The following is a 22,659-nucleotide window of genomic DNA, read 5'->3' on the forward strand; positions in this document are numbered from 1 at the left end:
GATTTATAGGCTGCTTTGTAAAATAAAATTATTTTATGCAGTACTGCACATAGCTTATGCCTACAAGGCACAACAAATATGGTGTTCTTTATATTATATATTGTTGGAAACATTTGTGTGTGTGTGTGTGTGTGTGTGTATTCTGTGAATTTTAAAAAGCAATTTTAACCAGAAAAATCTAAAATGTATTCCCAAAATCGTGCAGGCCTAGTTTCTCTTGATACCAGTATGTTCAGTTTTTTCTTTTCTTTCAGGGACCAGATGCAACTGAGTCCTGCTGACTTCAACATGCACATGAGTCTCTGTACATGAACATGGTAAAGTGAAAATCAAACACCTTGGAAATGGTATGTACAATGTTTTTAGGAATGGCACAAAGGTCTCTGTCTTTGGATCATTGTTTTCAATGTGCTCTTTTGTCATTTGTATTTTTGGATTATGTTGTGTTGTAAATAAATCCAAACAATCTAAAAGCCATTCTTTTTTAAATCTCCTCATTCTTTGTGCAAGGTTGCTCTGAATGACAGGGCCTGATCGCTCCTAATAGGGCAGTTAGGGGAGTGTCTTTGTCTTTCTCAGGTGTTAAAAGCTTACATATTCATGAGATGATCACGCCTCTTCGAATATGGCTTTGTCACACAAAACACGTCTTAGAAATTTTAAATCAATATATTGTCTTATCTGAATGAGCAGTCAGGGTGATTTTCACATAGTTTTGGAGCAAATATTCTAGGCTACGTCATACAATTTTCAAAAGTCTTGTGAAGAAATAATCAGTATGGGTTTCATGGCCTTATTTCAGTGACAATTTGTTTTGTATTTTCACAAACCACGCATAAATGTCATTATCTCAAAACTACAAACTTTTACATACATGCTGCTGATATATTATTGGAGCAGAGTTTGTGCTGAATACAGTGTAATTAGACTTTAGCCATGAAAATGTCACTAGTAACAGAAAAAAACACAAATGTCAGAGCATGTCAGAACACCTCCAGGCCCAGAAAACAGCTCAGACCTCAGAGGGTTAAACTGGGCGAGGCTCCGGTAGAGGGACGTCCCGGAGCCAATGACCGAGACAGTAGTCCTAAAAACAAATGGAAAACCCAAAATGCCAAGTGTTTCTCCACTGGACCCACTAGAGATGATTTCATGAATGGATTAGTTGGATCAAGATCATTAGTTAACGTCACCATCTGAGGAATTCAACATGAGTGCCTCATTGATTCAGGCTCACAAGTGACCACAATCTCCAAGTCGTTTCATGACTCCCACTTAGCTTCTCATCCAATTTGTCCTTTGGATAACCTCATTGAAGTAGAGGGAGCAGCAGGCCAGCGTGTGCCCTATATTGGCTATATTGAGATCGACATACTCTTTCCAGAGACTTTCACGGGTAGCCCCAAGACGGTTAGCACACTAGCCCTCGTCGTTCCCGATTCAAGTGCCTTTATTCATGTCTCTGTCCTCATTGGCACTAATGCTCTGGACGTTTTGTATGACGAGTTCAGTGAGGAGATTGGTAGGCCTGTCCCTGAAAACTGTGCGTATGCTGTTCTCAACCAACATCTGCACAGTCTGTATAAGAATAAAACACAAGACAAAAACAGAGTGAATAAAGTCAAACTTCTTCACAAGAAGGCAATAGTCGTCCCAGCAGGCCAGAAAATGGCAGTAGATGGCTATACGAGGAACGTGAATAGTCTTTCTGGCACTCCCCTTACCAAACGGGTTGACTTTTTGCAGTTATATCATGTCAAGTCCCGGACGGACATCTTTTAAAGTGCCTGTTTTGCTCAAGAATGAAACCCCACACAGCGGCACAGTGCCAGCACACTGCGTCTTGGCAGAGCTCACCGCTCCATTATCTATTTCCCCACTTACCTCTTTAACGGGCGAAGACCTAACCAAGAGTGAACAGTCACCCTCTGCTAGCACCACAACTGGGTGCTACACACTGCATTCAGTGGCTCCAGAAAACCCCATCTCTTTCGATTTTGGTGACTCGCCACTCTCCGAGGAGTGGAAAGAAAGGATTACAAAGAGGCTGAATTCAATTCCTGAAGTCTTTGCGAGTGGTGACCTTGACTATGGACATACAACAGCAGTCAAGCACAAGATCCGTCTTTCTGATCCAACACCCTTTAAGCAGAGAGTGAGACCCATCCACCCATCCGATTACGAAGCTGTCCAGCTCCACTTGAAAGAGCTGTATGACGCAAACATCATAAGAGAGTCTGAGAGTCCATTTGCATCACCAGTTATAATTGTAAAAAAGAAGAGTGGCAAAATTCGATTATGCATTGATTACAGAAAATGAAATGCTCAGACCATCAAAGATGCATACGCTTTGCCAAATATTGAGGAGACTTTTGCAGCTCTGACAGGATTGAGATGGTTCTCTGTGATGGACTTGAAGTCAGGCTTCTATCAGGTGGAAATGGCAGAGGAGGACAAGTCTAAAACAGCCTTCGACACTCCCATGGGATTTTGGGAGTTCAATAGGATGCCGCATGGGGTAACCAACGCTCCAAGCACATTCCGAAGAGTCATGGAAAAATGCATGGGCTCCTTGAACCAAAAAGAAGTTCTTGTTTTTCTTGATGACTTTATTGTGTTCTCAGAAACCCTTGAACAGCACGAGGAGAGACTTATGCGAGTTTTGAACAGACTGAAGGAGTTTGGGCTCAAGTTATCGCCTGAGAAGTGTCATTTCTTCAAGAAGTCGGTAAAATACTTGGGACATGTTGTCTCGGAGAATGGAGTAGAAACCGACCCTGAAAAGATTTCTGCACTCACAACTTGGCCCCGACCAAACAATATTAAAGGAGTCATGACCTGTAATTTTCACTTTTCCACGAGAAAAAATGTATGTTATGATTGCCTAACGATTATACACTGGCCCGGGAAGCCGATATTTAAAAGTGAAGCTTTTGTTTACCCCTGGGTTCGTCAACCAGCCCACGTGCACGTGCACTCAAATACGTGATGTTAATTTCTGCGCTGACTTGACGTCAAGTCGGCGCAGGATATACCATATATGGACACCGCAGACCTATGCTGCAGGAAGCCCGCCCTGCCCCTCTCCTCCTCATATTCAGTCGAGCGCCGCCATTACTGAATTCCGATTCGAAGTACGCACTCGACCGTGAAAGATGCAGAAACGTGGTGCACACGTGAGTTGCTCTGTTGTTGACTGCCATAATCAACATAGAAATGTTTTTTCTCTCCCAAGAACGGACCAAGCTATCAGGGACCAGTGGATTAAATTCATTTTTAATGACGCGGTTCCTACAACCCTTCCCACTGGCTTAGGTGTCTGTGCTAAACATTTTACAAAAATTGCGTTGCAATGATAAGATCTTTATTCACGCGATCAACAGTCTGTCATCTGCTCAGTCAGTGCTCATCATGCTGCAACCTTTCATGTGATGGAATAGATTTAAATATAATGCTTTAAATGATACTTTTCACGATTTGTTAATCTCGATAGCTGTAATAGTAAAAACGTAGTAAAAGTTTTCGAGAGAGTTCATGTAATACTAGCTATTTCATATGCAAGCATGTCAGCCAATCACAAAAGTGGGCGTTTGCACTGCAGTCTCACAGCAGACACGCCCCTTAAAACAGAGCGTTCAAATCTGAGGCTGAAATCAGGCTTGGAAAAATGGCTTTTATTTATAAATTATGAAAATGTTTGATGTAAAAATCATACTAACATTATAAGGGCACCCCAGGCAACATTATAAAATAATAAAACAATCCAGTTCATGACTCCTTTAAAGAGCTCAAGTCCTTTCTTGGATTTTCAGGAGATTCATCAAGGACTTTTCAAAAATTGCAAAGCCCCTCAATGATCTCACAGCTGGCTACATTCCGGCAAGGCGGAAATGCAAAGCCAAGTCCTTTTCCAACACCGACCTTAAGTCACCCTTTGCTGAAAAGTGGACAGCTAAGTGCGAACAAGCATTCAAGACTCTCATTGGAAAGTTAACAACTGCTCCAATTTTGGGCTTTGCCAACCCTCGACTGCCATATGTTCTCCATACCGATGCTAGTCTTCATGGCCTTGGGGCGGCTCTGTATCAACAGCAAGATGGACAGATGAAAGTTATTGCCTACGCCAGTAGGGGGTTGTCAGACTGTGAGAGGAGATACCCCAAACATAAGCTAGAGTTCCTTGCCCTTAAGTGGGCAATAACTGACAAATTGTCTGACTATCTCTATGGAGCTGAGTTCACCGTTGTCACTGACAACTACCCCTTGACTTATGTATTATCATCCGCCAAACTAGACGCTGCTGGCCACCGGTGGCTAGCAGCCCTGTCAAACTTCAACTTCAATATCCAGTATTGGGCCGGCAAGAGAAATCAAGATGCCGACGGCTTATCCAGGCGTCCACATGACCTTAATGAGACAGATCTGAGTGCCGAAGCTGAAGACGATAGAGTGTTGCAGTTCCTGTCAAGTTTCTAAAAGAACAGAGTGACGCCACTTTTCCAAAAGAAGCAATTAAAGCTGTATGCCAGAGACATGAGCTAGATGGAGCTTCCAGTACAGGGAAAGAGAGTAATCACTCGCCTGTGATCGTTGAATCCCTGGCCATGGATGCATGTGCTATCCCAGCCGAGTTCACTCATGCTGATATGCTTCCAGGATCCAGCACCCTTCCCAGAATGTCACAGTTGGAATGGGCTGCAGAACAGAGAGCTGATCCAGTAATCAACAGAATTATGGATATACTCACCACAGGAAAACGCCTCTCCTATCGTGTCAGACAGAAAGAGGACAAAGAAGTCCAACTCATGCTTCGAGTGCGGGATCAACTCGTCATTGACCATGCGGTCCTTTACAGTAAAAGGATGAACATCGGTGAACCATTTTTCCAGCTGGTTCTTCCCACAAAATATCGTGAAACCGCTCTAGAAGGTCTCCACGATTCAGTTGGACACATGGGATTCGAGAGGACCATAGACCTTGTCCGCGTGCGTATTTATTGGCCAAAAATGTCTACAGACATAGATAAGAAGTTGCGAACATGTGAGAGATGTATTCGTCGCAAAGCAAAAGCTGAAAGGACAGCCCGTCTTGTGAACATTAGGACCAGCAGGCCGCTCGAACTAGTCTGCATGGATTAACTGTCTTTGGAACCTGATGGCCGTGGGACAAAGGACATCCTAGTAATAACTGACCATTTTACGAAGTATGCTGTTGCAGTATCTACTGCAGACCAGAAGACCAAGACAGTAGCCAAGACGTTGTGGAACAGTTTCTTTGTTCACTATGGCATACCTGAGCGTCTACATAGTGATCAAGGTCGGGATTTTGAGTCTGCCGTAATCAAAGACCTTTGCCTGCTGTTGGGGATCAAGAAAACTAGAACCACCCCTTATCACCCACGCGGCAATCCTGTGGAGCGGTTCAATAGAACGCTTTTGGAGATGCTTGGGACTCTAGAAGAAGAAAGTAAGGCCAGATGGCGTGACTACGTGCAGCTTTTGGTGAACGCATACAATTGCACCAAAAAACGACACAACAGGCTTTTCCCCTTACCAGCTAATGTTTGGGAGACAGCCAAACCTCCCTATTGATGTGGCGTTTGGACTACACCCAGAAGGGCAGAGCAGAACCACTCACACTGATTATGTGAAAAGGCTCAAAGAAAATCTGCAAGAGAGCTACAAACTTGCAGTGGAACACAGAGAGAGAATCGCTCAGAAAAACAAACAGAGATATGACATGAAAGTAAGAGAAACCATCTTGGATGTAGGAGACCATGTCCTCGTCAAGAATGTTGGAGTGCGGGGCAAACACAAGATAGCTGACCGTTGGAGTCGAACTGTGTACAAAGTAGTGAAACACATAAACGATTCTCCTGTCTATGTTGTAGCACCTGTTCATTCTGATGGCCCTGATAGGACACTGCATCGTGACTTGCTCTTACCTTGTGGCTTCCTGTCTCCATCCATCGAAGCAGAAGTGAATCAGCATAAGCAAAAGAAAGGCACAATGCGACCTGCTCAGACTCCAGTGTCTTAAGAGGAAGAACAGCTGAGATCATATGAGAGTGAGGAGGAAGACGATTACGACTACCCAGAGGAAATGCTGGTGGCAACTTACCCACCTGTCACTGTTGTCCATGAAATCCCTCAGACTGACCCTAGACCTTCTTCAGGAGAGGAAAACCCCAACACAAGCCCTGAGGAATCAAGCCTGAGACCTGAAGCTGAGGTATTCCAGCCAACAGAGAACTGGAAAGGAGAGCTTCACAAAGTGAAAGGGGGTAATGATTTGCCTGTTGACATAAGAAAGAAAGATGATGAGATGAGTCCTGAAGTTTAGAAAGATGATGTGGTGCAAACCATACCTGCAAAAGAACATGGAGACAAAGAGGAACCTGTGAGGAAAGAAAACCATGATGAACAATCAGAGTGGCATGAACCTGAGGATTTGAGTGTGAATGATATCCAACAACAAGAAGATGCAGAAGTGCGAAGATCAGTTAGACATAGGGTAGAGCCTGACCGGCTGACTTACCAGCCTTTAGGAAACCCCTTGACTTTAGTTATGCACTCCTTGTTGAATGGTCTTGACCAGGCTTTTACAAAAGCTTTGGACTTACATCCCACACTGAAGTTTACAGCTTTAGGAACAGATCAAATTACTATTTAAGTAGGTATAGGTACATGCAGGGATGCATGCACATTCAGGGGGGGAGGATGTAGCCCACCTAAACTGCACAGGGCCAAAGTACTGTAATTGCTGTGATTCTCCATTCCCCTAGATGGCGCTGCTTCATGTTTATTGGCTGAGCCACTATGTTGCACAGCTAAAGAAGATGAGCGACTCTTTTTTTTTTCTTTTTTCCTCTCGTCAAGTGCATCATTAGATGAAGACAGAGTGAGATAAATAAAGTGAAACAGACCACTTAACACACGGGACAAATAATTTTCAATGCTGGTATTAGCTAGTAAAAGTGGCAAGAAGCCGTAGTTATTATAAACTGCCGTTTACACTTTTGTTTTTCTTTGGATAATCTCCGGTGAGTACAACAGAAGGGAAACTACTTGCTAGCATGCCATCTTAAGTTGATTAAAAATGAAACGATAATATACTATGTGTGCTTCATGTTACTTTGCTATTCCTGTTATGTCCTTTGACAAAAAAAAAAAAAAACAGTCGGAGATGATTGATATGTTTATCTTTGTTAATCTACCGTTGCTATTTGGAACGCCATTTTGTTGCATATATGTGCGTTGTTAATGATGAGATGGCGTAACGTGAATTCATGTATGTTTATTCAGCTACGGGGTTACCCTAATGGGCTAATGTTTTGAGGCTTAGAGCCAGCATAAAGGATGTTTGTTACGCCTTTTGCCGCCCTATTCGTGGCTATATGATTTTAATGAGTTCAGTAACTTTCTAGATTAGACATGCTTAAACCTGTAAAATGAGCACTTTGCACTATTCACGCGTGTTTTTACTGACTGTGTCCTTAGTCATATTTGAGGTGATATGTTACACAGTGCATTATGTTCATGTTTAAACTGAGTGATATAGATTTGAATTTGAGTTACATTGACTTTGAATGTGTCAGTGATAAAGCCATGTGCAGCTACTAATTCGATATTTTGCATTTGCTGTATGCAGATTTTTTTATTTTATTTTTTTGTGCATATTCTGCCACTGTTAAAGGTGCATTGCGCAAGTCTCTGAGTTTTTGCAGAACTATGCCCCCTCTGGCGGCAAGCGAAACTGCAGCCAGAAGTGTGCACGCTCACGGACAAAAGTTTTCTTTTTTTTTATCTTAGGTGGAGTTTGCGTTGGTGTTTGAAATGAACTACAAGCCGGTCTCTTAGAATCCATCTTCTACGGAGAATGGCGGCGAATACACAAACCTGCCAGACAGCCAGGTGAGTGTGCCGTGACGTCACGCCCAGTCTAAAATTCCGGCCCGAATCCCTCTTATTTATTTTACTTTACAGGATTATAGAGACAATCTCAGTGATCAGAGAAGGGCTCATTCAGCCCATCAGGCAATTGTTTAAGCATGTATGGTTTAGAAAACGGGTATTTTTAACATGAAAAAGTTGCTTAATGCACCTTTAAGCGAGAGAGAGAGAGTGATTCTACGGCGAGCCAGTGAACCAGTGATTCAGCGATTCAGTGACTCAACGATTCTGGAGTGTGACTGTAACCAGTGGCCATCAACTCGTCAAGCTGGTGGACTCCACGCTTTTGGATACATCATACAGATAAGATTTATGAGATCTCCAACGTTATCACATACTGGTAGTGATTTGAAACAAGGCCTTTTATTCAACAAACCACACAGGAACTGAATTGAAACTCAACTGAGTTGAACATTGAACTAATTTACTGGACTGATTTTTGATTTCTTTCTTTTAACTGACTGACTATTTTGGGGGGAATTTGTTATTGTTGTTTTCTATGTGTGATTTCACAATTCTTGTGGAATGTTAAAATAAATGTTTTGATACTGCGTTTGCTATTCGAACAGTGGTCGTAGCCAATTCATTTCAAGAGCCGAACCTAATTCTGATTTCTAATGCTTAAATATCATTAATATAGGTTATTGTGATATTCTCATTGATGCCTTAAGTTACGTTAGTTACACATGTATGGGCTATCAATGGATACCTGTTGACCTCCCAGTAGGAGTGTTAAACACGATTACGCAGGCTAGAGCGCCCTCTACTAGACGGCTCTATGCTTCCAAATGGTCAGTGTTCTCCGGCTGGTGCTCGGCTCGAAACTTGGATCCACAATACTGTTTTCGGACGAGCTTTCGGACGAGGGCAGGTCCCCCTCCACGCTCAAAGTAGGGCTGGGCGATAATTCGATCTCGATACGGGATTGCGATAAAAAATTTAACGATTTCGATAATATGCTTGGGACATATTATTCGATATCACATGAAAAAGTAAGCGCAACAACAACAGTATCAGTCTGCCGGCTGCCATATATAATTAATGCGATATGGCTCAGGTTTCCATTGGCCGAAAAAAAAAAAGAAATGTCCGACAAAATTAAATCTCTCCGGTCAAATTGTCCGATTAAAATTGCCTAATAATCCCGTCCCCCCTAACACAATCTGAATTTGAGAATAAGCCTAAAATGTATAAAGCAAAAATACACCGACCTTTGGCTATCCTTGTGTGGTGTTCAGAACCCTAAAACCCCCGGGATCTTCCCGGTCAAAAATGACCGGCCTACAAAAAATTGCTTATAAATCACTCGTTATACAATATTATCATCCAATTTGGGATTCAATCTTTTTGTCAACTTGTTTTCTTTCAATTAGGACTGGTTTTATATTTCTATTTGCATCTGATTAATCGTAGGCCTCATTTATTTGACAGTAAGCATCTCATTTTTTGAGTAAAAAAAACATTATTTTTGAATAATTTGGGAAATATTAAATAAAATCTGAAGAAAATTGGCACTGTTGATCACACTAGTCTACTTTAATATTTCACCAGGAATTTTGTTTTGAAAAACTTTTATTTTGTATAAAATGGCACAGAGTTACACTTGTGGTGTTCCACTGGGCCATTGAGGGCCATTGTTTCAATGGGCCATTGAAAGTGAATGGGAGAGACTGAAAAGTTTTCAGGGGCATGTTCATTGTTTATGTACACATATGTGCATGTGATGGATTATGGTGAGTTTGGGCTCTTTTTAATCTTAACAATCTCATGTAAATAATGATGTGCCATTTTCCACAATTTATGCATGCTTCATTGAGTTATGAGTTAAAATGCGACATAAGTGCTAGGCTACATCTATAGTCAAGGCTCTGTGAGCGCATGTGGGGGTTCGTGTGTTACAACTCCATTAGGAATATCTTTAGATCTGAGTGATGGATTATGTTGAGTTTGGGCTCTTTTTAATTGTGATAGTCTACTGAAAATAATGATGTACATTTTTCTACGATCTGTGCATGCTTCGTGAAGTTATGAGCGAAAACCAAACATGAGAGCTTCATGAGTATATACTTGGCTAGGTGTGTCTGTGGTATTTTTTGTGTTAGAACGCCATGAGGAATATCTTTAGATCTTATTGATGGAATATATTGAGTTTGGGCTCTTTTTAATCGTGAGCTCCTGCTGTAAATAACGATGTGTCATTTTTCATGATCGATGTAGGTTTCATGAAGATACAAGTAAAAAGGCCAAGTCTAAGCTACCTTGCTTGACTATGTGAGTCTGTGTGTCTGTGGTATTTTTTGTGTTCGAACTCCATGAGGAATATCTTTAGTTCTGAGTGATGGATTATGTTGAGTTTGGACTCATTTTAATTGTAAGCATCTGCTGTAAATAATGACGTGTTATTTTCCACAATCGGAGCATGTTTCATGATGTTACGAGCAGAAATGTGTCTAAAATTCCATCATCCATATATGGTTTAAAAATGGGTCTCTTGAAGGGTTTATTTTATAAAAACCTCACTCAAGTTTAGTAAAAAGCCTGAAACAATTATGCTTGCTGTATTCTACTCATTGAGACCTTTCAAATGACATATGACACAGGACTATCTGAGCTGTATGATGTATTTTACATATTGCTGAATGTAGTACAAAAAAGTAGTTTATAAATTATGAATTTGTTTTTTTTTCTATTTATCAGCAAATAACTCAGCACTACTTAGGAGTTTATCAAATTGGCTACATTCATTGTAAATTTCAGACTCTAAGATTTCAAATGACACCTATTTTAAGTTGATCAAGGTAATGGTTTTGAAAAAAAAATATGATTATTTATTTCGCAGCTAGGTGGCGCCTGCGGGGGGCACAGGCTGTTAACACTCTGTTTTAACTCAGCTCTCGTTAGGAGTTGTAATCAAAGTGATTAGATGCATTAAAAAGCTGAGATTCTAAGCTTTAAAATGATACATATTTTGTGTTGTTCCATTCATTGTTTGCATTGGTCTCTCCCATTCACTTTCAATGGCCCATTGAAACAATGGCCCTTAATGGCCCAGTGGAACACCACAAGTGTAACTCTATGCCATATTGTACAAAATAAAAGTTTTTCAAAACAAAATTCCTGGTGAAAAATGTAAGTACACTAGTGTGATCAACAGTACCAATTTTCTTCAGATTTTATTTTATTTTTCCAAAATTATTCAAAAATAATGTTTTTTTTACTCAAAAACTGAGATGCCTACTGTCAAATAAATGAGGCCTACAATTAATCAAATACAAATAGAAATATAAAACCAGTCCTAATTGAAAGAGAACAAGTGGACAAAAAGATTGAATCCAATATTGGGTGATAATATTGCATAAAGAGTGATTTATAAGCAATTTTTTGTAGGCCGGTCATTTTTGACCGGGAAGACCACAAGTGTGACAATGTGTCATTTTGTACAAAATAAAAGTTTTTCAAAACAAAATTCCTGGTGAAATATTAAAGTAGACTAGTGTGATCAACAGTGCCAATTTTCTTCAGATTTTATTTAAAATGTCCAAAATTATTACAAAAAAATGTTTTTTTTACTCAAAAAATGAGATGCCTACTGTCAAATAAATGAGGCCTACGATTAATCAGATGCAAATAGAAATATAAAACCAGTCATAATTGAAAGAGAACAAGTTGACAAAAAGATTGAATCCAATATTGGGTGATAATATTGCATAACAAGTGATTTATAAGCAATTTTTTGTAGGCCGGTCATTTTTGACCGGGAAGACCACAAGTGTAACAAGGTGACAAAATCCCCCCTAAAAAAGTAAGAAAATTGTTAAAAAAACATTTGAGAAGTAGTTATACCATCTGTGAATAAAGTCACTAAGTTTCAGTCCAAAGCGATAACATTAACTAGTATTTTTGGGTAAAAGAAAATTCTCTCCGGGTCAAAATGACCCGAACACCACACAAGGGTTAAAAAGGAACAGGCTCTACCGTTTGAAAGTTATTAAACAACATCGCATGCTGCATTTCAAATAAAGCGCATGCCTAAAACGGCTGTAATATAGACCTAAACAACGAACGAATGAGACGTTTCAAATATGGCCAGACCCAGGCAGACTAGCCACCCGTAAAAGCTTTTTTCAGAGGCCAGACGCGACGGACGATGGTGAATCAGGAACGCCTGAAGCCTCAGATGTCCAGACAGCTCCACCACCACCGGAGAAAAAGCAGAATCGGATCAAGACGAAGCAGCGAAGTCGCCTTGCGGAGAACAAGGTTACGCGGCTTATGCGCATTGCAAGTTGTGGAGAGACACTAGCCGCGTTTCCATTAGGCTACCCTTCAAATTGCACAAATTGAAATTGTGAATTAAAAATACGCACAATGGAAACACGTCAATTTCGCAAAAACTCCTGTTTATTGCAAAAAAGTTTTTATGCTCGCATGAGGAGGTTTTTCAGGCAATTCGAAAAAGGAATATTTCGCAAAACTGATATGGAAACAGTTTTTTGCGCATTTACAGTCACCTGACTTAGAAGATGCGGTGTGTTTGAGGTCCATGTATAGCTACGCAAATAATAATACTTTTATATAATTTTATAATATTATAACATTTAATAGGCTATATTTAGAAGACGCGGGCGTGAACACTTGCAATAACAGTGGAAACAACTTAAAATACTCTATCATTTCTGGTCATACAGAAAATAATAATACATTATTCTCAACTACTTTTATTTGTGTAAACTCACAATAACAAGAAAACGTTGTGCTTTTGTAAAATAAAAAATAAAAATCAGACACACTTTCATGATCTCCGTAAACTGGAGCGCGAGAACTGAAACAAAATATAGCCTATGTAGGCTAAAGCTTGAAATGTCCACTTTAAAACGAACAAATTCGAATCGAAAGCTAATACCTTCTGATTATGCAATCCATATGAAAGGTGCATTTCTCTCTAAAAGCGCATCTGCTTAACAGCGGAGATGGAAAAGTGATTTTAGCCGACACTAAATTCCAGGTTCTAATTTGGCCTTAGAAAACCAGTAAAATCGACATGTTTTCCATATTAATTTGTGAATATTTTAAATGTTTAATAAAGGGGCAAAAAGTCATAAACAAAAATCTGAAAATTCGTCAGTATTTACTTTTTTGCACAGCAGTTTGTGTAGCCAGTTCAAATTAAAATTTTGGTGTTCAACTTTGCGTTTTAAAAAGACAACAACCGTTCATTTTTCGTTTTTCAATTACGGGTTAAAAAAGGAAAAACGAATGGACACAAAAGTAGCCTACATGGATCGTTTGGACAGAATACGAGACAGAGTTCTTTATTAACCCTCTGGGGACCAAGCTGTTTTTGGGGCCCTTGAGATGTTCTGACATGCTCTGACATTTGTGCTTTTTTCAGTTATTTATAAACATGTTAATGGCAAAGGTGTAAATTCACTCTATATAGCACAAACAGGCCTACCATAATATGCGAGCAACATGTATGTAGATGTTTGTATTTTTAAGAGAATAATGTTTATGCGTGGTTATTTAAAAAAATAAAAATGAAAGTTGCTGAAATAAGACCACAAAACTCATACAAAATATGTGCCCACAAGACTTTTGACTAATGGATGTTGTCCCTTTCAGTTCTAGCTTCAAAATTATGTGAAAATAGTCTTGCTTTATCGTTCACAAAAAAAAATACATTTATTTAAATGGTGTAAAACAGGTTTTGCTTGGAAAGCCAATATGCGAGGGGGAGGAGTAGTTTACACCTTAGTCCCACCCACTCTGCATAATGACTCTGCATAATTAGCCATTCATTCAGGTGTGACACTGACTGAGCCACAATGCAAAGACAAAATATATATTTTGAAGAAGACTTATATTGACCATTTAAGATTTTGCTTACATCTATCTTGTAAATATGTTTTGCTATTTTATTAAAAAGGTTACAATTACAACAATAATTACAATTTCAGCAATATTTCTGCAAAAAAGTACTCTTTCTTTGTAAAAAAAAAAAAAAAAAGATTATAGGCCTACATTTTATCATATGTATTCATTAGTTTGAATATAGCCAACATTGGAACATCTTAGTCTATGACTTTATTTTTGACAAAATAGTATTTTATATATATTCAGAAAAGCTTATTTGATGTGACAGTATATTCTACAGTAAAAACTGTACCCAAATCTAGTCAACAAAATGTTGTCTTTCATACTTCGCCTGACTGTAACGCAGTAACTGTAACTGTAAAAGCAGTTTATTCTTTCACACACAGACGCGCGATTCATATTTAGGCTAAACACTCTTTACAAATAGACGCGCGATTCATATTATAGAAACGCGATTCATCTTTTTGTTTACATAAGCCTACAACGTTATTCCATAACGTTATTCCACATTAACACTTGAGAAAGGATAACTTAGCCTACCTCACTCCTCAGCGGGATCTGCTCCTCATATCAGCACGGAAAATTTTCTCCATAAGGTAGGCTATATTATGCCTCTTTGTTTACAGCTGATGTGGGGGCGTTTCACAGACTGAAATGGTTCTCAGAATTTGCGTTTGAATAGCACGCGCTCTCCGGGGAGTGGTCACATTACTTTTGAATGGCTCCTAATGAGCTCGACTGGAGTCGCTCTCTTTTTATACAGATTACAGAAGCTGATAATATTTGTTTTTTATATAAATTACTTCATTTAAAAGCTGCGATCTCAAGCTTTATGCCCGTGGGTCTGTTTGCCTGTTTGACTGAATTTTCGCGGAGTTATAGATAATTTTCGAACGCGTTTCAAATGGGAGTTTACTGACAGAGAGAAGGCAGAAATAGCATCATGTTAGTTTTTCTTTATTTGTCAAAAAGCAAAACACTTTATTTGTATTGTGAGTATACAGAAAAAAAATTGAAACTGAACAGGATCGATTGATGTATTACACGAAAATGAAAGATCAAAATTAACAGAGCATTTTGTGTTTATTTTTCATTGCTAAAAAAAAAAACGAGCAAAACGCGTGGGCGCGTTTTTGGTCCCCAGAGGGTTAAATTCATAAAAGAAACAATAATTAGCCTATAGGAATACTGGATTCTAAATCTCAAATAAATGCCACAATCAAAACCTCGGAGCAGAAATGAGGGCGAAACACCCAGAAACTCCTTATATGTGTCGTTCGCAGTATAAGGGTCTTTCCCTGCCATTAATGCTCGGATAACACGCCACGTCAGAGAAAAAAGGACGTTTTAGTCGCATAACAAGTAATGCATTAAGTAGCATTAATGGAAACGCCGTCATTTCGCAATAGTTTTTTTTAATCGATATTTAGATAATAGCGCAAAACATTTGCGCAAATCTGTAATGGAAACGCGGCTACAGGGAAGTTTTGATTTTAAGTCGGCAGCTGCACAACAACAGTCAGAACAACTCGGTTTCTTTCGGTGGCTGCCCTAAAGGGCTAGCTACCTCGAAACAGAGCCTTTCCAGGTGGATAGTTGATGCTATCGCGTTGGCTTATACGTCCAAAGACCTTTGTTGCCCTTTGGGCGTTAAGAGCTCATTCCACCAGAGGCATGGCCTCTTCGTGGGCCTGGTCCAGTGGGGTCTTACTTCAAGATATTTGCATGGCGGCAGGCTGGGCCTCTCCATCTACATTTGTAAGGTTTTACAACCTAGAAGTTCCTGCCCTACAGGCTAAACTGTTATCAGTCTAAGAAATATCTGCAGTTCTGCTCGACTCAGTTTCCGACCAGACTGCGTATTATGCTTTAGCATTCTTGTACAGACTGGATTGTGCTCAGTCCAGTTGTCATTCTACAGTTCAGGCTGACTAATGTCTATCCTGACTTTTATACTGTGTTAAGCACCTATTCATTCATTAGGCCCACTTCTTGTCGGCCTTGATATTACCCACCTATCATGTGTGCCCCGGGCACATGCCCTTGGGACAATGTTGTGGACGATTCTTAAGCACGCACGGCGTTTTACATTGGGTTCCCGTAGCGTAAGCTAGCTTACGCAACATGAGAGTACTCTCGTAAGAGAACGTCTCGGTTACTAACGTAACCTCGGCTCTCTCTAGATGAGGGAACGAGTGTTGCGTAACCCTGCCATGCTTGTGCTACGATCTGGTTTCGCTTCAGTTGATGAAAAACCAAAGAGCATCCTATCGGGACCCGGCTTATAAAGGCATAAGCCACGCCCATTCTGGCGGGCCGTGACGACTGAGGGCCCCAGCGACCTCATTGGTGCTTACATCACGAGCAGCCTCTCGATAGGTTGCAGCAGTTGCCGCAGAGCAACCAATAGGCGGGCGAGCTGCCTCGCCTAGGTCTGCTCTCTGCAGCAAAATGTGTTTTAAATTAATACAAAATTAAGGATAATTTTTGGCTTCAGTATTCTCGAGAAAAGGGATTTTCCCGTAGCGTAAGCTAGCTTACGCAACACTCGTTCCCTCATCTAGAGAGAACCGAGGTTATGTTAGTAACCAAGACGTTCTAAAACCAAAAACAATTAATAAAAATAAAACAAAACAACAACAGACAACAAGGGACATAAGTTATAGGCTACAGAGAAGAGATACGTTTTTAATTTGAATTAAAAAATATATAATGTTGGTGCAGTTCTAATATGAATCGGTAAACTTGTTTACATGTGAGAGTTTAGCGCTCCATAATGCTCACATCATCCTTTTTTGGGTAAAAATAATAATACGGCTCTCTAAAGATATTTAAAGTAACAAATATCCATGCCATGCACTTTTGGACTAAAATCCCAGAGGGATGTTAATATAATAAAACAGAAAGGCATCAACAGTTAACATTTCCCGTTTCCCGGACTAGCAAAATAATGACAACTTACTCTCTGTAGAGTGGCCAAATCTGCAGGATAACGGAGGCTTTGCCCCCTTTTCCAGTAGCACCTCACTGCAGTACACGAGATCCAGGGGCGGAGTTGGATCCAGATATAAGGGGTGGAGACTGGTAGGTTTAGGGGTTGGTTTAGGGATCAGGGGGTGGAGATGGGTAGGTTTAGGTATATGTAAGGTGGGAGGAGTTGGATCTGGATCCAACTCCTTCCCCTGGATTTCGTGTTCTGCAGTGAGGACCATCTCCCCTTTTCTGCAGACTGGGCTGATTAACAAGTAATTTTCGCAGAATCCCCCCAAAAATTCCACACTGGCGAGCAAAGTTTCTTGAAGTGCGGGTAGAGTGTCTCGTCTGTCATATCCGATGACATATTTTAACGCGGCAGTAGCAGGTGATTGCTGTGTGTGTCTGTTTGTGCTACATGACATGTGGCAACCAGCGTTAAGGTGCAATACCAACACCTACTGTGTGCGGAAATGTCAACCAGATACTTAAACAGCCTATCAGATGTTTTTGATAAATCAATGTGCTACCATTGACAAGCAAACAACCAATAATATCTAAACAGCCAGGTTGCGTTGCTCTCGTGTTCAGTTGAGTCACCGCTTTGACATCCCAATATCTCTTACAGCTTTAGAAGTTTGTATCATCCTAGGGGTGTAACGATACACGTATTGGTATTGAACCGGTCGGTATGAGGCTTTCGGTTCGGTTGCCCAACATCAATAGGCAGACATAATGAAAGTGGAACGAAACTGCGCTACTCATTTTGTGCTTCACGGACCGCTTTTAAGTTTGGACCAATGTAAATGCCGCGCGAGCCAATCTTGATCAAGTGACACTGTTACTACACAGTGCAAAGAGATCCAGTTAAGAAAGCATTTGAATTCGCCACTGAATTAATAACATCGCTGCGAGATCTAGTGAGAAGCATTCAAATTTCTCTGTTATTAACGGATCAAACAGTGCTGACGTGGAAACCAGGAGAAACATTGTGCCATGAATGAACTATAGTTATAGGCTTTAAGTCCACAGATCAGCAACATTCACCATTTATTTAATCTAGTATTACTAAATGTAACCATGGAAGTTTGGCAGAAATAGTAAAATGCTTTCAAGTACGTCTCACATCTTTTTCCAGCACTTCAAAACTCAAATATTATCATATTTAAATGTTATTTTTAATGTGATAACCAGAACATAATTTGTTCATCCTTCAAAGAATACCCCCTTTTATAAAACTAAAAGTTTCAAGATATAGGAAAACTCACACTTATTTAAAAATATTTTTTATTTTAATAAATATATATATTTTTAAAAATCAAGTAAATTTCTCTGCCATTTCTTTCTTTTTGCTGTATCGAAAACGTACCAAACCGTGACACCGCTGTGTCGTATTGAACCGAACTGTGAATTTTACACCCCTGCTTATTTCAGATGTTGATCTACCTCAAAGTTTGCCTTGATAGTTCAACGTTTACACTTTTACATTGCACACAGTCCAAGAGTTTTTTTAACACTTACTTTATCTTAATATGCTATATCGCACAGCCCTAGTACCTAGAGAGTGAAATTCAAGCATTTCTCCAGCACTTTCAAGTTTTACTTGTGCGGCAATAAAGAAATGTACACAATATGAAATGATTCATGATTTGTTTTTTAATAAAAAGGTAACTTTTTTTTTCTTTTTTTTTAACAACATTGGATTCTATATTCAAAATTCCAGCACATTTCAAACCCTGAAAAGATAAAAGTTTAAATCAATCATTTTCAAAACTCTGAACAAACCCTGTTAATGAAAAAGTGAAAGTGACACGTGACGGCCAAGTATGGTAACCCATACTTGGAATTTGACCTCTGCATTTAACCCATCCAAGTTAATGCACACACATTAGGAGCAGAGTAGTGAGTAGTTAACACACACATACACTGCAAACGTGGATACACACACCCAGAGCAGCGGGCAGCCTTTGTGTGGCGCCCGGGGAGCGATTAGGGGTTAGGTGCCTTGCTCAAGGGCACCTCAGTCATTTCCCACCGGCTCTGGAATCGAACCAGCAACCTTTGGGTTACCAGTTCAACTCCCTAACCACTAGGCCATGACTGCCCATCACTTGTCATATGTAGGATTGTGGGAAATCTGGAACCTATCCCATTGTCTCAGGCCAAAAGCAGGGAGCTGAAGCCTGGATGGATGACGAGTGTACCATTATGTATATGACAAATAAAAAATAAAATAAAAAAATGGCTACAACTTACTTCCTCTCAGGTGGCATATAGTGTAGGCTCATATTGGTCTGCGTGGAGCTCTGAGGGTGCCGATAGCGCTCATTAGCTGAGAAAGCTGCATTTAGGGTGAAGTGTTTCACATAGGACTCCAGAATGTTTACTACATTCATCAGGCATGGAAGCTTCACCAGCTGTTGTCAATGAAACAAAATTAAATAATTTTTGTTAACATTAGACAATGCCCTTAAAAGGAGACTAATTTTGAAAATGTTAAGCTTTAAGGTCAAGAAACCAAAGTAAATCTGAACATATTGGTAGACCAAGAGAGATGCTGTGGTGTTTCCATTTTAATCATATTAATTTGAGACATTAAATCAAGTTCTGGTAAAGGGCTGCACGATTAATCGAAATCGAACCGAAATCGCGATTTGGCTTAGTGCGATTATGAAATCGCAAAGGCTGCGATTTTTTATTAAATAAATATATGCACAGCGTGTTAGTGAAGAGCGCTCTGACTCTCAGACAGCGTGTCTCATGTCTGTTTTAGAGACGTTACAGCTTTTTGATAAAGCTCTAATTGGTTTCCTTTGGAAATATGTTTCAAATTCACACTGAATGCATTTATGAATGTAAAGTGTGTCTGTGCGTGTCAAAATTGTGATTCAAATCAAAATCTCAAAATTGATCAAAGAAATCGTGATAGTTTTTTTCGGTCCATATCGCACAGCCCTATTCTGGTTTGCATTGAATCATGCTCTTTTATGTACATGTTACCGAAGGAGTGACATGCATACCTTCTTTCTTTTGTTGATATAGTAACAGTCATCCTCCAGCTTCTTCTTGAGCACATCAGGGATGTCAATATTTATAGTGATGCTCTTGTCTTCACTCTCCCTTTTGGTCTGCGGCTCTTGCTCTTCCCTCTGTGTAAAAGCATAGTATTAAGGTTAGAAGAGCATGTGTGTAATTCCATGTTCCAAGTCATGAAAATTCAGATTACAAATAATAAACAAAGTAGTGTCTTGACCAATTAGACGGACAATTATTCATTGTATTTTATTAATGATCCAGCAAGACCCTAGCGAAAACCCCCCAAAAGGGCAGAACAGGTTACCAGAGTAACAAAATACAAATCATCACAATAAGACTGGTTGGTTTATAACTCAAAAGAATGTAGTGTCTCACTCTAAATTCACTCTGAAACAGACAAATGTACCCTTTTCCTATACAGTCCATCCTAATTCTACACCCTCTATATATAATCACTTGATATATGTACAAACGCGTATCCAGTTTTCCCAAGTAATCATATGTTTCATCAGGGCGTGAATAAATATAGAGTTGAGTATCATCAGCATAACAGTGAAAACTATTGCCATGCTTCCTAATGATACCTCCCAAGGGTAGCATGTCCAGAGTGAACAGCATCGGTCCTAGTACTGAGCCTTGTGGTATTACGTATTGAACTTGTGATCGATAAGACATCTCTTCATTACTGCTACAAACTGATAACGGTCAGATAAGTATGATTTAAACCATGTTAATGCAATTTCATTAATGCCAACATAATTTTTGAGTCTATTTAAAAGAATGTTTTGGTCAATAGTATCAAATGCAGCACTAAGATCGAGTAACACTAATAGAGAGATACAACCATGATCGGAAGATAAGAGCAAATCATTTGTGAGACTAATGAGAGCTGTCTCAGTACTATGGTACGGTCTAAATCCTGACTGGAAATCCTTGCAGATACCATTTCTTTCTAAAAAGGAACATAGCTGTGAGGATACTGCCTTTTCTAGTATCTTTGACAGAAAAGGTAGATTCGAGATCGGCATGTAATTGACTAATTCTGTAGGATCAAGTTGAGTTTTTTTAACAAGCGGTTTAATCATAGCCAGCTTAAAAGTTTTTGGTATGTACTGTATCCTAATGACAAAGATGAATTAATGATATTAAGAAGAGGATCTATGACCTCTGGAAGCATCTCTTTCAATAGCTTAGTCGGTATAGGGTCTAACATACATGTTGTCGATTTAGATGATTTAAAGGGCACCTATTATGCAAAATTCACTTTTACATGGTGTTTGAACATAAATGTGTGTTGGCAGTGTGTGAGCAAAACCACCCTAGAATGATACAAATCCACCCAGTGTTTTTTTTTTTACAATCTCAATAAATCATGAGCACTGTCTCAGAATGAGCAGTTCTCAGATTCAGCGCAATGTGACGTAGAATTGCGCAGGCCCCTCCCACGACTGTTGAGTGACACTTCAGTTTGAGCATAGACCCGCCCTGAGTGAGCTGGACACAGTCCGCCATTGTTCGACGCTTGAGCAGCTGTAGACAAGAATGTCTCCTAAGCGATTGAGGTGTTTTGTTGTTGGATGTCAGAATGAACATATCAGTCTTCATTTACTCTCGTTCTTACTCGAGGATGGATCTGTACCAACTGTTCGTGATCCAGATTACAACCTCCGGAGCGACAGGACTAACATGAGAGCGCGCACTTTATGACAGCTCATCGAATAGTTTACCGGATTTACAGTGTACCAGTTTATTAAGCACAGACTGAAAAGGTGTGTATATATTTGTTTGCTGTTAGTTGTAACGAGTGTTTTGTGTACTTCGCTGTGTATGTTCCATAATAATGAAAGGGAGAGCGAGAGAGTTTATGGATAAGACTTTAATGCTCACATCTTATACTGTGTTTATTAGGGATGCACCGATGCATCGGCTGAACATCAGTAACGGGCGATATTTGCCTCGTTAACTGCCATCGGCCATCGGGAAATAAAAATGAAATTCGCCGATGATATGTGTCATGAACGCTGTGCTCAGGAGAAACTTTTTTTCCCTCTTTTTATTTGGGCGGGGGGAGATACCGAGACGGAAGAGGGCACCCGCGCACTCTCCTCAGTAACTTAGATTAAGCAAAGAAGATGGCGGTCGTGTGGCAATATTTTACAGTTTCAGAGAAAGATCAGCGTTAAGCAGTTTGCAAGAGGGGGGGCTGTTAGAAAGTCATTTAACAACCTGGGATCCCCCGCGATACGGTTCTCACTTGCGCTTGAATAAGGCCGGCGACACACTGCGTGGCGTGAGCGTCTCAGCTGCGTGGTATGTCCGTTTTTATTTAGGCTCCCATGTTAACAGGTTGGAGTTTGCACACTGCCTGCGTGAGACACGTTCATACAGAGAAAGTGCATGCCCGAGCTTGTGTTTTGGGTTAAGCTGCGTTGCTTTGACATTGTGGAAAATAGAATAATAGAAACAAAATGTATTAGTCTTTTTACCCGTTATTATCAATCTAAATTAATCTCGTTTTTAATTTAACTTAATTTCGTTTTTCTTTATTTAAATTTCGTTTTTTCTTTATTTAAATTTCGTTTTTCTTTATTTAAGTTTTGGTTTTCTTTATTTAAATTTCGTTTTTTCTTTATTTAAATTTGGTTTTTTCTTTATTTCTATTTCGTTTTTCTTTATTTAAATCTACCCTTTATTGTGTCAGTAATTTGTTAGTCAGAAAAATATTAGACTACCTTAAAAGTATTGCTTAATTGAACAGACCTGTGTGTGTGCGCGTTTTATATCACTAGTCCAGTGTCCGTTCTCGGAGCATATAAGCCCTGCC

At 39.7% G+C, this 22,659-nt stretch overlaps 1 protein-coding gene across 2 annotated transcripts in view; it reads right to left on the reverse strand.

The window, feature by feature from the left end:
* LOC309495590 (MSL complex subunit 3-like) overlaps positions 1–22,659 on the reverse strand; it is a 520,390-nt gene that overhangs the window by 424,366 nt on the left and 73,365 nt on the right. For both annotated transcript variants that reach the window (XM_082165386.1, XM_082165387.1), the window contains exons 6-7: positions 19,820–19,948; positions 19,056–19,216 (exon numbers count right to left, since the gene is read on the reverse strand). In XM_082165386.1, the coding sequence (XP_082021512.1) occupies positions 19,056–19,216; positions 19,820–19,948 (290 nt within the window). The remainder of the gene's footprint in view (positions 1–19,055; positions 19,217–19,819; positions 19,949–22,659) is intronic.

Source organism: Leuciscus leuciscus (genome assembly GCF_965113295.1).
Source record: "Leuciscus leuciscus genome assembly, chromosome: 3".
NCBI lineage: Eukaryota > Metazoa > Chordata > Actinopteri > Cypriniformes > Leuciscidae > Leuciscus > Leuciscus leuciscus.